We start from the raw sequence: 16,604 nt of genomic DNA, 5'->3' as shown, positions 1-16,604 counted from the left end.
AACACACACTTAATGCATATTACATGAGCAGACTTTTTCTTTCCTCTTATATTTCACATAATTATGCATATGCTGTATGAACAGTGTGTAAATGTTTACATGGTTGAATGTGAGTGTAAGTTAGTCTTAAAAGGGCACAATGCATTTTACTGTGTAACTGTTAACCATGTAAAATATTATACTCTGTATGATAATGTATAAGTTTCTGTAGTCAGGTTTGGTGCCAAGTGAGCAAATCTCTTATGATGCAGATCAGCTGGAGGACTACAGTACAGGGTTTCGGATGTCTGTGAGCTTTTAGCAGTTCCACCAAAGAAAAATTTCCCCTCTGAGCTTCTCAGAGGTAAAACATGCCTGCATTAAAATGTCTAAAAGCAACTAGGCATATATTATACATTTTGTTGAGTGGTGTACTTACATGAGCCCAAATTTTTCAAACATTGTTTAAATCCCCACATTTATTCAAGATAACCGTACCTGTCAACACTTGGATTTGTGGTAAATTTCCAGCACTTGCCACCCTTACCGCACATCCACATACCCCTTGCATTTAGACAAGGATGCACACAGTGAATTAAGTGACTACAGTTTGGTGTTCAGAATCAAATATCTGTTGAAAGTGAAATGCTGTGAACATCCCTGCATTCAAAAAATGAAAACACTTAAATTTAGCACTTAGTTTAAATATGTGTCACTTGAGGGATCACTTACATGTTATGCTTCAGTTGTGATTTTGAGAGGCCACTGAGTGAGACAATTGGTAGGAGAGGGTGATTATGAAAATGGATGGGAGAGAAAGTTTAAATGCAGTCATTGGTGAAGCATGTTTCTTCTTTCTCCCTCTGTGTGCTACAAAAATGCGTGTAGTTTACAAAAAGCATGACTTTGACCTCCTCCCATTTGATGAAATACCTTGAGCCTTTTTGGCAGGTGTCATTGTGAGGTCTGTTTTTGTCTTCATTCGGTCAGTGCAGTCTGTTCACTTCCTTTCAGTTTAACGTATAATAGCCTGAGTTAAGTTCCATTCACTTGACCTCTTTTATGGGCCCAGAACCTTTAAGTGCTGACTCTTTTTTTTGTGTAAATCCATCCTCATGCCTGCCTGCTTAGTCCCTCACAGTTGTGCAACTCTGATGATCCCACACTACCTCACAACAAAATCAAAATACGCCCTTTGTTTTCACTTATAAACCGCAACTAGCAGAAATTACATACTGTGCATTTAAGTAAAGGATCTGAGTAACGGGACCTTCCTCCTTAAAACTTCAACAAGACCCATCCCTGTCTGAGAAATCAAAACCTCTTTACTTGACCTTCACTTGATGTGATGGTCACTTGAACCTAAAGGTCACTTTGCTACCTTTTCATGAAAAGAGGTAGAATCCTGTGAAACAACATCCTGCTTCTCAGTCCTTTGTTAAGTCTCTTCTTTCTGACTTCCTTCCAAATTGCGGTGATGTTATTCTGTGGGCACAACAGTAGATAAAACAAACATTTCTAGATGACTCCAACTACAGTGCAAGCAAACAGGATCCTTGGGTGCAAAAGGCAAGCCTTTAATAACCTCTAATATTTTTGTGCTCACAACAGCATCATAAAAGAAGAGTTTGCTGGGCAAAGGGAAATAGTAGTTAAACAGCAGATGGGAGGATTTCTTGTAACAGTCTATGTGAATGTGAGAGGAGGGCATATTACTTTTTGGGAGGAAATGTGGTTTATGTTTAGAAAAAAAAAAGATAATTTTGCTTGCAATGTGCAAGAAAGTTCCATAACTGGCAAGAAAGGGTAAAAAGTTGGAGCAACTGAAATGGAAACAGCCAGGGTAGCACTGAGAAAAGAAGATTTAACAGCCATTAGTGGCATTGGGCCTGGTGAGGAAGGAAGGAAGGATTTCAGTCCAAGTATGTTGCCGAGCACAAACTTGCAGGGATTGGGCTGTGGCTGCCATGTGGGACTCACACAATAATTGAAGTCATACCAGATTCTTTGCAGCCTGAGCAGAAGTCACCATGGTCTTGTCAATAGAAATGATCAACTCAGTCTAGCTGAGTTTGAACTTGTGGTGGTGAGTAGACATCCAATGGGAATAGCACAAGTCAACTTGTCAGAGGACAGAAGCAAAAGCAGATTTCACTGTGGCAATGTCAGAGCTTACCGTGCTGTGGTAATAATAGGTCCAAGTCATGGAATTCATTGGTGCCTCTGTGACTTACCACAGTATTCATCTTTGGATTGGATGAGTAGAAGCAGAACAGCAAGCATGCACATTTCAAGCACATGATGAATGAAATTAAACTGAATTTTCATTTTAATAATCAATCAATCAACAAATGAAGTCATATATGTAGATCCTATGAATTGTTTTGAATTCATGGTGAATATAATGTGTACAAAATTGTTGCGCTCTGATTGCTCATGATGTGATGGTTATAAATGGTACACACACACATACACACACTCACTTTTGTTGCATGCATTACTTGATAATGGCATGCTGTGGGTGCACTAAGGTGTTATGGTGGAGTGGCTGACCTAATGCATTAGATTGAGCTCACTGTCAGGTCTTTAAGTAGCTGGGATCAGAGGCAGATACACAGCTAATGGATCCTTCTCTCCGTGGGTGGAATAACACAGCAATAGCTGTATTAAAAGTGGTGCTGGAAAAAAAATAAAATAAAAAAAAAAATACCCCTGACTTAACTTTTAAAAAACGAGGAGCCTATTACACTGGATATGTCATCTCATCCAATTTGATTTTGATGTTCATGCAATCATTCAATTTTTTTTGACGTTGTTTGGGATTTAATTTTGCTGGTTATACAATACTTTATCACAAGTGACCGAACAGGAGGAAGTGAAATAAATGTGCCTTTATTTCCATTATCTACTATACTATTTTTGAGTCCATGTCTATGGTGGACAATAGTACATTGTGTTGGACACTGGACCAGCATAGTGTGTTTTGAGAGCAGACCTTGATGCAGGAGACCACATTTGTACTAAAAAATTTAGTGAGAAAAGATTGTTATTCTAATCATTCTTTTGACACCAGCTTTATTTTGGTTAAAAAGTAAGATTGAAAACTTACACAGTCCAAGATAGGTTTGATCCAAGTCCTGACATATGTTGATTGGCTGTATGCTCAGCAGCGCCTGTATGCCCATACCAAATTCCACTGACAGTAAATGGAGATGTAAGGAAACAGGAAAAGTAAAACAATTTGATAATATGATTATTAATATGGTGTATGTAGATAAAGTGTTTGCTTCCACAACACAAAGCAAACATCTGTGGTTGGGGCCGTCTTTTAGGCCATTTGAGCAGACCATTATTTGCCAGGGAAAGTATTTTCGGATGGAGTTTGACTTTGTGTGCCTGCTTACATATAGTTGTAGAGCCTATTACCAGTGAACTGTAGGAACAGTTAATATTGCAGTGAAAATCCTCCAGATGGGAGATGAGCTGTGCTTTGTGCGCTGTGTGTGAGTTTCCTGTCACTTGGTTGACTTCTGATTCGCTAAAGACTTGATATTGGGGCGTGTCAACATAAAGTGGTAGAGGTGAGGTTGAGGACGGTATGATGGAAATAGGAAGTAGAAAGATGGAAGGTAGGCCTGACAGTGTCAACACCTCGATCCATGTTGCAGCCTCTCTTGCAATCAGTCATCATCTGATGATCATCTTTTTTTGTGAGTATACATCTTAACATGTCTGCATCTGTGTGTGTGTGTGTGTGTGTGTGTGTGTGTGTGTGTGTGTGTGTGTGTGTGTGTGTTCACCTGTACAAATCTAGAACAAGCAGAACCTGCTGTCGAAGCAGATAGACCTCAAGGGTAAAGAGCCAGAAAAGGGTGTGCTGATGTCTCACACCATATCAGACCTGAGAATCCCTCTGTCCTATGAGGTCCGACTGGCCCCCATCACCACCTACAGCACTGGGGACTATGTCAGTCGCATCATACAGTACTCAGAACGTGAGTATTATTTGCATGTTTCATATCCATTTATGCACTTTGTATAAAACATAGATACTGTAAGTGGAGTGTGCATTAATCAATCTTATTTTCTTACAGCCTACACCTACCCAAGACCTTCAGGTGAGACTTCCCTCTTAACTGCCATCTTCTGTGCTTTCACAGTGTCGAGCTTGTTGTTGTGACCTGATTGATGACAGGGTGGTGGAGTTAGGAAGGCACATTGAATTTCAGTGCAAGCTAATTTAGCTTGTATGCTGCAAGCAATGTCAGCACAAGTTTGTCAAGGTAAAGTTTGCCATGGCCCAGCCTTGGCCTTTATTAAATCCTGTTGCTAGGGAGGAGAGTGGGGTAACAGTGGGATGTGAGAAAGCAGCTGATGACTGGAAGCACGTCCATGACATTTGTCATCGAAGAATGGCCATGATTGGATATGAGACTGAATACTGCAGGTTGATTGGTTCATTTGTATATGGGTTAATGTTTGAAATTCAAAAGAAGAAACCATTTTAAAGCTATGTAAATGCGTACCTCCTTTTCCTCTTTTTTAGGCCTCTCTCTGTCTCGTTCTCTTGCACAACCTCCTGCTCTCTCCCTTCCTCTCATCCTCTCTTTTGCTATCCCTCTCTCTTTCTCAGTCAATTGCATCTTGTCTATTTTCTTCATTAAGAGATACGCAGCATTCTTCTGGCAGGAGTGGCAGTTGGCTCCGCCAGGGTGAGGCAATTAAAACAACAGCAGATTGGAACAGACTGGGAGAACAACAGTGCAAATTGAAAGGAGCTCATGTAGTGGAGCAGGGTGTGAATAGTAATAGATTAGCTTCCTGAAACAAAGAAGCACACACGAGCCATTCTCATGGGGAGCGCGAGCCATATGCATCTGCAGTGGACTGTGTGAGTGTCCAGGAAGCCTTCACCGAATCTGTTAGCTTGGATGGTTTTCGATGGCTGTTGTTGTGCTCACTTTGATTTTATTTGTTTGGTGAGTCTCTGATAATGGCAGAGCTCTCCAGATGGGCCAGTGAGGGTGACACCACCTTTGAGAGAAGCCTGCCAATCTCACTTAACAAGACATCAGCATAGAGGCTGCTGATAATTCCCTCACAAAGGTCTTTCTTTAAAATATTTTTCTCTCCTTCCTGATGTATGTGGCCATGTCAAAAAGCAAACATCTGACTCAGTAATGCAGAATCCCAGTGATGCCAGAAGCTTATATGTGGATGCATCTGATCATAGCCTCAGGCCTTGTTGTAAGAATGATGCAAAGTCAAATATTCTAAAAGCATCAACAGCCAGTTGAGAGAGTCAAATAGGAAAAGATAGACCAGTGCATCTAAATTCAAGAGGTTCATTCAGGAAAAAAATTCTGCACAAGAACTTTATATGATTACTCTTGACAGGTTTCTCACAAATGCTTCTTAATAAGAGAAGTTGTACCTTTCTACATGAAAGACATTACTCTGTATTTCTTTGTCTTATTTTCCTTCTTAGTAGTAGTAATAGCAGTGTTTTTCTTCGTGCCTGATATATCAAGAAGCTCTTCATTCATATCAGGCGGCCAGCTGCCACATCCTTAGTTAGTTGATTGTTGCATTGATGTACTGGATTATTTTAAATAAGCTCTAATGTTAAACAGGTTTCAGCAGATCAACTGCTCTTCAGAGTTACCTGTATGTGCATGTGTGAGTCATACATCGGAAGATGCATAATATGGGAAATTCATATCATATACCCTGCCTCCTACATTGTGCCTATAACTTTGACAGTAATTGCCTGGCTGTCTGATCTTCACATGTGAAATGAATATTGCAGAGGTTATTATACAGCCACAGTTGCCATTTCCTGGTTAAACAGGGTGAAAAACAAAACAAAACATGAGGTTATATGACCTGTAGTTCGTTATGTCATCTGCTTGACATGTCACAGATCTAATGTGTTTCACCCTATTGTTTTTCCTCCACAAACACACATCGCAGACCATGTGTGTGGTTTTGAGGATGAGCGGATCTGTGGTTTCTCTCAAGACCGGAGTGATGTATTTGACTGGACAAGACAAAATCACCTGACGCAGAATCCCAAGCGATCTGCCAATACCGGCCCCGAGACTGACCGCAGTGGAACCAAGGAGGGTGAGGAGTCATTTTCTGTACAGGTTCAATCCTGTATATATTAGTCTTAGCAGTGTGGCAACAGAATTTAAGAAGACAAATAATAAGTCAAATTTGTGTTGCATTGCAGACTCTGGACAATCGAGTGTTGTCTTGTTGTTTTCAGGGTACTACATGTACATCGAAGCATCACGGCCACGTGTTCAAGGGGACAAGGCTCGTCTGCTTTCTCCACTTTTTAATGTGACCTCAGTCAGGGGCCCCAAGGGCTCCGGCAGAGTCCCATACTGTGTCTCCTTCTACTACCACATGAAAGGCAAACATATTGGTGAGTAGCACAGCAGAGAATAATACTCATACACCTACACACATTGTCTTCTACCACGTGAGAGCATCCATAGAAACACAATGACATGATATAGCGTCGAGAGTATGCTGACACTCGATACTATCGGGGTTCTCATTTCGCTGGGCTTCTGTCAGAAGCTGAACTCGGTGCTTGACCCTTGCTTGTAGGGCCTGTCAGACACAACATCCTAGGCGTGTGTTTGTGTGTGTCTGTGAGAGGGAGAAGAGGGGGATGGGGTGTTACCAAAGTTCTGTTTGTATGTTTCTGCTTGTGCCTCAGTGTGTGTGTGCTTGTGTGTATTTGCAGGTGGTTGAAGGGGGCAGTCGGTGTGTGATTTATGGCAGTGGCAAGACACAATCAGTCATTTGGGGGAGCTGTTCATCATAATATGCTCTGTCACACAGCAAGAATGCATACATCTTGTAGCCTACACACCTGCGCACACACACTTTTACATCCACCCACATGCATACTGTATACACAGGCATGGATTCACACAAAAATCATACAGTAAGACATGCATATACATGAAGGCACAGCCACATGTATGCACACATACACATGCACGCATGCACATGTGCATGCATGCACACACACACACCTACACAAGCAGACACACACCCACACGTTGATTTATGTGTTCATAGCTGAGGCACACAGACTTCACTGTAACATTTGTTACTTTCCGACCTGCCCTGTCTCCTAAGGATGTTCTGGTGTATAGAAGGGCACAGTGTTTGTGTGAGCATGTGTGTGTATGCAAACGTGTGCACTGACGTGATTATGCGATAAATATGTATATTTAACTGTATGAATGAGAGAAAATGTGTTTTTGTAATACACACTGGACATTTTGATATGTGACATCATATCAATTACTCACTCTTTGGTTTCTTCACCCAGCTCTTGGCCATGCTGGGGGTGTGGCTCTAAGGATGGCAATGGTTTACTGGTCGGTTCAACACTTGGACACAAGTATCTCGACTAATTGTTTGCAATGAAATCTTAGACAAAAATTCATGGTCTCCTATTGACTTTAGTCTGTTCCCTCTGGTGCCCCCACGAGGTTGACATTTGTAGTTCAGAGTGAAATATCTTGACCACTGTCAGATGGATCTACATGAAATCTACGATAGCTGTTCGTGGTCCCTAGACGACACATTCAAATGACTTCCTCTGACATTTGCTTGAGTGCTACCAGCAGGTCAAATCTTTCACCGATGCCATCATCTGTTCAAAATTTTATGTTGTCCATTGCTTTGGTTTATGACCAGATACTTGCAACACTACCAACATTCCCATCAGCCTCAGCTGTATCTCATAAACATTGACATGCTAGCATTATTATTTTAGCATGTAAGCATGCTGATGTGAGCATTTAGCCAAAGTACAGCCACTAGCATTGCTGTAGACTTGTACTCTTGTTCCTTCTATCGACTGAATCATGTCACGTTTGTTTTTCTCACTTATTTTGCTACCTTTTCATTTTGACCACATTTGATTGCAGTATTTATTGGAGTATGAAATGCCTAATCAGTATTGAGAAATTAATCAAGCACACGAAAAGCTGAATATAACCTTCTCACCTGCAGGCAGGGGGTGACACGATTTAGTGAAACTATCGACAGATTTGCACACATTTGAAAACGCACCCACATGCATTAAGCGCACCACAAACACTACCATCCCTTTGGTCACTGAACCCACTAAGAGTCAACATTTAACTCTCTCTGATCCCTTTAGCCACTTGAAGCTAATAGTTTTGGATACCTGATCCATATTTAGGTCACACGGCTGCCTTCAAATTGCTCTCACTATATACTCACTCTGTGTGTGTGTGTGTGTGTGTGTGTGTGTGTGTGTGTGTGTGTGTGTGTGCTTGTCTCTGTAGTGGTAGATAGTGGTAGACTTCACATGAACAAGTACATGTGAACTTTCAAACTGTGTGTTGAATAACTGGTTTCCCACACATGCTGAATATGTCCAATTAAGAAACAGTCATTTCACTTAGGAATGAAATTGCCACAGCAAGTCAGCTTGTGCTCGCTCATAAAGAAAATAGTAAAGAAAGATAAAGATTCAGGTAACGTACTTAACAACAAACAGACATAGTTCAGTTTATTTTCTGACTGTGCTTGCATGAAACCTCAACACTTTGGCTCTCGTTAGTCACAGGGAATAGACTACAAATTGGTCCCGCATGCACAAGACTACTAAAGCCTTCAAAGTGATGTCTCTTACCCGCTCTGTTGTGGTTGTGTGTGAGCTTGGATCAGCTGGAGCAGCCTCTCATCATGAGCTCATGGAGCTTAGTGGCTGGCAGTGTGCACCTGCGTCCAGCAGCAGCCTGCTGAGTGCTGATGCTCGTTGTAAAATGTAAATATTCTTTCTTATGTTTGCCTGCTTTATTTCGCCAAATGTCTTAAAGTGGACGGGCAAAACATGGGGGCAAATTTGGACTCATCAGACCAACGTGGACCACTGGTCTAATGTCCATTCCTTGTGTTTTTTTGGCCCAAGCAATTGTCTCCTTCAATAGTTGTTTCTTTGCAGCAATTTGACCTGATTCACTGTCTCCTCCAAACAGCTGATGTTGAGATGTGTGTGCTATTTACTGCATAGCAACACTATCTCTGCACAACACAACTGATGTCTCAAGCACATTAAGATGGAAGAAATTCCACTAATTACCTTTTGACAAGGCACAGCTGTTAACGGAAAACCAGTGCAGGTAGCTACCTCATGAAGCTGACTGAGAGAGTGCCAACAGTGTGCAAAGCTGTCATCAAAGCAAAAGGCAGCTACTTTGAAGAGTCTAAAATATAAAACATATTTTGCTTTGTTTGCATTTCATAGTTTTGATGTCTCCATTATTGATATTCAAAAAAACTTTAACTGAGAAGGTATGTCCAAACTGTTTGCCATTGGAAACGGCAAAATCTCATCCTCTTCACCTTCTCTTCAGTAGACAAACAACAAAACTGTGCAGCACAGTCAACAAGTGGTTAAGAGTCAGGAGAAATGTCATCTGACAACACATAAATACAGGTTAATGACAGCAGCTGTGTCATCGGCAATTCAACATTTAAATGATTGATCACAGAAAAGCACAGACAGCTGTCTTCTTAACTTTGCCACAGGCACATTGTGAGTGACAGCCTGTTCAGCCCCTGCTCAGTCTCCTCCTGCTCTCTGTGATCGCCTGCATATACTGTCTACAGCCAGGTTCACGAGAGTTGTTCTAATTTACATGTTTTTCTCTTATTGTCACACAACAGAACAAATGCAAAACAGTGATGTAATCACATCTCCTAGGTTACCTAGACTACCTGATCTGAGAGAAGCTTTGAGGTGACTGAATATTCTTCTAAACTTTAACCCCTGTTGTTACAGCATTGTTTTGGGAAAGCTTGATTATCCCTCTACACACTGAGTTACTTGCATTTGAAGTCTTAACTCTCAGCAAAGCTAAAAGGACACTGCCAGCCAAAGAAAAGACAGCAGAATACCAAAGTAGCTAAACCTAAAGCTGAGTGAATAATGGATTTAAATTTAACAGCCACAAACATGTCTCTAATGGAAACTGTGTTCCCACTCGATGCTTGCTGACATGCTTTGTGAAACAATATTATACTAGCAGTTTTTAAGTTCTCATTAGTTATTGTAGCTTCACATTTAAGAGACTATTACAACCTTCCTTATAATCTACTGACTGATTTTTTAAATTACTTGCTTAAATGTATGGTTTTCTAATCATTGATATACCACCAGCACAGTTTGTTCCCCTTTGTGCATTTGGTTCTGTCTTGTAATGAGACAAGACAGTGTATATCAGTCACACAGCACTTGCTCACAAGTAGCACGTTCTGTTACCAGTTACGCCCAGCTCCGCAACAAGCCCTCCCTCAATTTACTCTGTTGTTCTCTCAGTCTGTTCCAATCTGTTGTCACTTTAATTGCCTTACCTTGGCAGATCTCACACTCCTGCTAGGGACACACAGTGTGACTCCTAATGACGAAAAGAGACAAAATGAGGTTAAGACAGAGGGGGTCAGTGAGAGGAGAGACCAGACAAGATGAGTGAGGGGTGAAGATGGGGATCAGCCAGAATTGGAAAGATAAAAAGGAGGGTTGATGAAGAGAATGAGAGCGAAAAGAGGATGGTATGAAAGGAGAGAGGGACTGAGAAAAATTATGTTTGACAAGAAATGAAGCACAAGCAAACAAGTACTGTATGAGGAGGCAGAAAAGTTAATTTTTTTTTTTTTTTAAAAGGTGAGAACAGAAAGCTGCAGGAGAGGCCATCAACTCGTTAATGGTCAGAGGTAGTGAGGATGCAGAAGGTAGTGCCTGAAGTACTGGGACCAGCTTTAATGTGCTTCACTGTGTTTAAGTACTGTACAGCATTAAAAGGGCTGTATATGTTGAAAGCTTTTAGGTACTTTGGCACAAAGTAATTTTTAGAAACGCTGTTGAAATGTTGCTCTTCTCTGACCCACATATACACGTTCGCAATTTTGTAGTCATAAGGCTGTTTGAATATAAAACAGGTCAAAGTTTCTTCTTTTTTTTGCAAATGAAGAAAGAAAGCTCTGTGACTAGTTTGGATTTTAGGTGTGAAATAGGCAGGCACTGCTAATAAAGACCTCCCCATGTGATGCGCTGTGTTGTTCACCTTAATGCGTTTCTCTTTGGCTTGCTGGCAGCAACAATAAACAACATTTAATTAGTTTTGTTTGGCATTGGGTAGTATTTTAGACTGGCTCAGGTTTGCAGAGCGCCACTGGCAAGCTTACTTGCAATCACTGGATTATTTTCACTTCAGAGTGATGGAAAACAAATTAGAGTTTGAGGTTATTTAAGTATTGTACCTTTGTACGTTGTTTTGGATTGGACTTCTATTAAGTAAGACTTTTAATTAGTTTGCTGTATGAATGTATACAGGAAGAGGAATGGAGTGTCAATGTGACACATTGGCTGTGTGAAAATAAGTGTTACCTTTATTTTCTGTGACTTTTTGAGATGGTACTTACTTTTAAGTGTTATTCTCTCTTGTTTTTTAGGTTTACATTCTCATTTTCAGGAAAACATTATGATCAGCTTGGTGTCTTGCAAGGTTTGATTAAAGAAGGATTTAGCTAAGCCTGGATTTGTCCCTTTTTCATGCTCCTGAATTGGTTATTTACTCAGAACTCAGAATAACATGGTTTAGCTTGTTGTTTGATGGCAGAAGCCAGATCACGGACCATAAATCTCACTACAAGCACGACAAGCGTAGACAAACAGGACATGAACCTTATTCATGTACAGGCGAGGGACAGAGGGAGGAGAGCTCCAAAGCAAGTTTACCTTTAATTATCACAAAAGGACAGTAACTCATTTGAGTTTAAGGCATAGCAGAATGTATAGTTCTGTGTGTGTGTGTGTGTGTGTGTGTGTGTGTGTGTGTGTGTGTGTGTGTGTGTGTGTGTGTGTGTGTGTCCGTTGTCATCTTCACTCATGATTCTACGGACAAGTAGCCCTGATAGAGCTGTGCCCTCTCCTCTGCCTCTCTGACACTCTTACCAACACACTGTGCTTTACCTCAGTCCAGTCAATAGACTGCTTATCAGAGTCCTCCTCCCTCTGTCAGTGGTGTGTTTGTTTGAGAGAGAGAATGGCTGGTGACTGGGGAGGGAGTCAATGAGGCTCAGATATGTGGATGTAGAATGAGACAGTAGGCTGAGCAGGTGAAAGTGAGCTGCACAAGCCAATTGTGCCCATTATACAGCCGTATAGCAGTGCTGCCCATGTCCTTTCATATGCAATGTGATGAATACTTGCATGTTACTCTCTAACATGGCTACTCCAGCTGCAATATCAGTATATTTTCCCATAAGCATTCTGCTGTAGGTACCTGGATGGAGTGTGATCCAAACTGTACACAGCCATACAAAATAGTCCTGCTGTTAAAGCAATAGTTTGGCATTTGGGGAAATACACTCATTTGTCTCTGCCTCTCTGCCTTGAGTTAAATGAGAAAATCAATGACATTCTTGTTCAAGAGCTAGCAGCCAGTTAGCTTAGCTTATCGCAAAGACTGGAAACAGGAACCATCTAGCCTGAACATGCTAGATATCACTTAAGCTGAAACGTAAAAACAAGTTGTGGAGATGAATGCAGGCCTATTTCTCAGGCAGGCAGAGTGACTCGCTGGAGGCTCTGCTGGTTGGGACAGATATGTATGGATCTCGTCATCTACCTCTCAGCTAAGAAGTGGATACGCATATTTCCTGAAATGTCAAACTGTTGCAAAACAAAAAGTAGCCTGAAAGCCATTGGTTTTGACAAATCAAACAGATTTAGATTCCAGCAAGTCTTCAGTCATGTTTCACAATGTCACTGTTTCTCTGTAGCGCATACAGACATCCTCAACATGTTATTTAATATCCCTGTTTGACCCCATAAACATTCCCCTTGTCACACCTCTCAGAGAAAGAGCAGGAAGTTAACACAACAAAAATAATTCTTCTGCTTACTCCAAGCTTTGAAGAACATTAGCTGAAGGATACACATACACACAACAGCATGACAAACACCTGTGCACATGTACAAACATACATCTATGCTCATGCAAACTCATACTTTATGTGCGCGCGCGCACACACACGCATGCATGCACGCACACGCGCGCGCGCGCGCGCACACACACACACACACACACACACACACACACACACACACACACACACACACACACACACACACACACACACACACATATATGTGTAATATATAACACACCGATACCTTGCCCCCTGCCTGCATATTTGTTTAAGAGAATGGTGGTTGGTTAATGTTCCAATTAGCAGCTGGCTGGGAATCGTTAAGAAGATGAATGATTCTCTCTCACCTGGGGGACCAGAGAGAGAGAGAGAGACATAACTTGCACCATTTCCTTATGGCTCAAATGGTGTCATTCTCTATAGCTTGTTTTTCAGGATTCAGGACAATTGATTTTTATGTCATGTTTACACAGTAGTTACAAATGTTCTTTAGTATTTAAACCAAGCATGACATGGCAGTGGGGTCTATACCACAGATTACTGTAAGAGAAAACAAAAATCAACAAAGGTCAGTTTCTCAAGAAATCTTTCTTTCAGCTCTGGCAAACTCTCTCAGTTTTCTTTCCATTATTACCAGGCTCTGACCTTCTCTCTTCCTTCCTCCTTGCCGCTGTCCCTTTGCTCCATTTATGCCAGTGAAAAGTAAAATTATCCACTGGACTGTCAATATAGAGTTCAAGACATATCACCACTCATCTAGGGGCCTTGCACATTTAAATTTCACCTAAATATCATCCACGTGCAATACCTGACCTGAGAGCTTCTCCCTGGTACATGCAATGCATTTGTTTCCGCTTCAGATATCCATCAGGTGAGGCCAAAGCACAGCTGTGTTTTTGCCTATAGAAAAAAGGCAACGTGAAGTATGTGGTGCTGAAATGCAGCTCTGATGCTTTTGTTCTTTAGAATTTAGATTTTGTGAGAAAAATCCTGTTTTTTACATGGTGTTTAGTGTTGACAAGTTGACACCAGCGAGATATTTGGTGATGCTGGATGACTGAATTTATGCTAGTGACAATCAGTCAGAACAGAGCTCACTCCTTTAGCAGTAAATCGTTGCTGGGCTGTAAAACATGGAGCAGTTTCTGTGGGATGAAGGCAGCATGTACGATCAAGACATCCTGTCTCTTTTGTGACTGTAAACAATCAATTGAATTTTTTAAAAGTATTTTGGGATCATTTGTTGGTCGCTTATCTTATTGTGCTTGGTAAAGACATTCATGATTTTTAGACCAATCACATTTAAGACTGAGGTATCTTAACTGATTAAAAATTACTCATATCATAGCCTATTTGTGCAGCATGTCCACTGTATATATTGGGCCATTCAATATGTGCGTATGTCCATATTGGTGGAAATAAGTCATCATGTGTGGGTCGTTATGGTTAAAATGTTTTGCCTCTAGATTTCGGTAATCTTAAAGTCTGTTTCCTGCTTAACATAACTTAGTATTCAGTCTTTGCTTATTGACAGTTCACTGGCATTTTCTAATGATCTGTACTATCTGTGTGTGTCTGTGTGTGTGTGTGTGTGGCCGTGTGTGTGTGTGTGTGTGTGTGTGTGTGTGCAAACTTTTCCAGGCACTCTCAACGTGCTTCTGAGAGTGAGAAGCATTGCCTCTGTGGACTCGGTGGTGTGGACAAAGTCTGGTCATCAGGGCCCGGACTGGAAGAAAGCTTTCTTTGACATCAGCCCCAGTGGACCGTTCCAGGTAATGGCTTGGACATTACTTTTCCTCCCAGCAAAGACAATTAGAAAAATAACTTGAACCAGCAATATAATGTTTTAGGATTATGTCTGTCGTTGTAGAAAAACATGTGCACAACAGAACAGAGGATGTAACCTTGTCTTCTTCAAAGACAGTGGTAATGCTCCCCCTGCCCCTGCAGCCACACTAAGCAGCTGAGAGGTGTTGCATAACTCGACATAAAGTTGTGACCTGGTCATCTGTTGAGAGCCAGACATGTACATGCTGTGTGCTCTGTACTGTTTGCTTTATGTCGAAAGAACTCAACCGGATTGAAATCGGTGCTTGCCTCTTGAGGGTTAATTTCCAATATGTGCCAACACCATTGTCACATCTGCTTTGGTTTTTGCTCTAGAAGAAGAAAAAATGGAATTTTCTGCTTTTATGTTCACTATATTCCTATTTTTCCTGTCATCTCTCTCATCCCTGAGACATGTTGTCAGCTGCAGCCATTTCCTCTGTGTCTTTTCCCTGGAGGACAGCCTGCACTACAGCCTCGATAGAATGGAGGGATTTTGTACTCTGGTGGCTGTCAGGACACAAAGGAGTTTCACAAAGAATTGGGCTTGAAACTCGGCTTGAAATTTGCTGTTTTTTTTCTCACAGGAAAGTCTCCACTGTGATAGCTAAAGCTCCAAAGAACCAGAGAAAGTCACTGAGTTTAGATTTACATTTGAGCCCCCAGAATCCCCCAGAATCATATAGAGTGACATCAGAGAGAGAACACTTCATATGAGCAGTCTGTGTAGTTAGCGCCCCTGCCAGCGCCTCAGCTGCTGAACCTAATCACAGTGTCAGAATGTAAGCAATGAGAGCATTTACCCACTGAAATCAATATAGTATCACATTATTATTTATCAAGCCACACAAAAGAGTAGTACTAATGAAGGCAATCAAAACTATGATATATATACTGTAAATTAACCCCAAGCTTTTATACGACAGACTGGTCAGCATTTTTCTTGTGTTAAATAAATATGGGTACAGCATTCTGACATTTTAGTACTGAGTGGTGTATTGATAAATGAGGGTCTTTGAGTGAACATTCAGCTCATTTTCTGCTGAATGTCAGCAGCAAGCCTATCCACACAGTAACCAGAGGATTATTCACTTCATCAAGAATGTGCTGATCTCAGGGTGGAGAACAAGGTTTCACACCGATTTGAAAGATCCAAGTAGCATGCATATGTGCCTTCCCGCTGTCATGAGACAGAAAATGAGAGAATAAAATAACGTGTGAGGTAAGCAACACAATAATCCGATATCCTGGAGAGCTATAAACGTTAATGATGACTTTGTGAAAGGGATCTGGTATCAGCTGAAAAGGGTTTTAAGTTGCTCTTGAAGTGACAGCATCTCCTGAGAAAAACAGCAATGACTCATTTCCACTCAGACAGAAAATTAAAGTATTCGTTGACATCAGCCCCAGAAAAAGATCACATCGGATCAGGACCTGTGTATCTACAAATTCCCTTAGTGCACTTTCAGAATTACTGTTAGGACACAAGGAGGATCAGTGCATGTAGGATGTCACTGAGAAATGTGGCTTTGCTCATATTCAAGTGTGGGGCTTAGACCTGGGCCAGTTTACGTACTATGATCACTCCCTTGAAAAGTGACTCGATCAGGAACTGAACTATCAGATTCAGAATCAGAATCAGCTTTACTGGCCAAGTATGTGTGCACATTCAAGGAATATGACTCCGGTTTAAACTGAGGTTGTACTCAATCAATCTACTTGCATAGAAAAAAGACACAGCTCAAAGAGGACAAAAAGCTAAAAACAAACATAAAAAAGACTGAACAATAAGTAAATAA

At 41.2% G+C, this 16,604-nt stretch overlaps 1 protein-coding gene across 1 annotated transcript in view; it reads left to right on the top strand.

Moving 5' to 3' along the window:
• LOC139335431 (MAM domain-containing glycosylphosphatidylinositol anchor protein 1) overlaps positions 1-16,604 on the top strand; it is a 168,831-nt gene that overhangs the window by 135,289 nt on the left and 16,938 nt on the right. The window contains exons 12-16 of the mRNA XM_070969035.1: positions 3,794-3,974; positions 4,074-4,097; positions 5,953-6,105; positions 6,251-6,412; positions 14,620-14,750. Coding sequence (XP_070825136.1) covers positions 3,794-3,974; positions 4,074-4,097; positions 5,953-6,105; positions 6,251-6,412; positions 14,620-14,750 — 651 coding nt within the window. The remainder of the gene's footprint in view (positions 1-3,793; positions 3,975-4,073; positions 4,098-5,952; positions 6,106-6,250; positions 6,413-14,619; positions 14,751-16,604) is intronic.

Source organism: Chaetodon trifascialis, chromosome 1 (assembly GCF_039877785.1).
Source record: "Chaetodon trifascialis isolate fChaTrf1 chromosome 1, fChaTrf1.hap1, whole genome shotgun sequence".
NCBI classification, from domain to species: domain Eukaryota; kingdom Metazoa; phylum Chordata; class Actinopteri; order Chaetodontiformes; family Chaetodontidae; genus Chaetodon; species Chaetodon trifascialis.
Note: the sequence above shows the minus strand (reverse complement) of the source record. Positions and strands in the feature narration are given on the sequence as shown.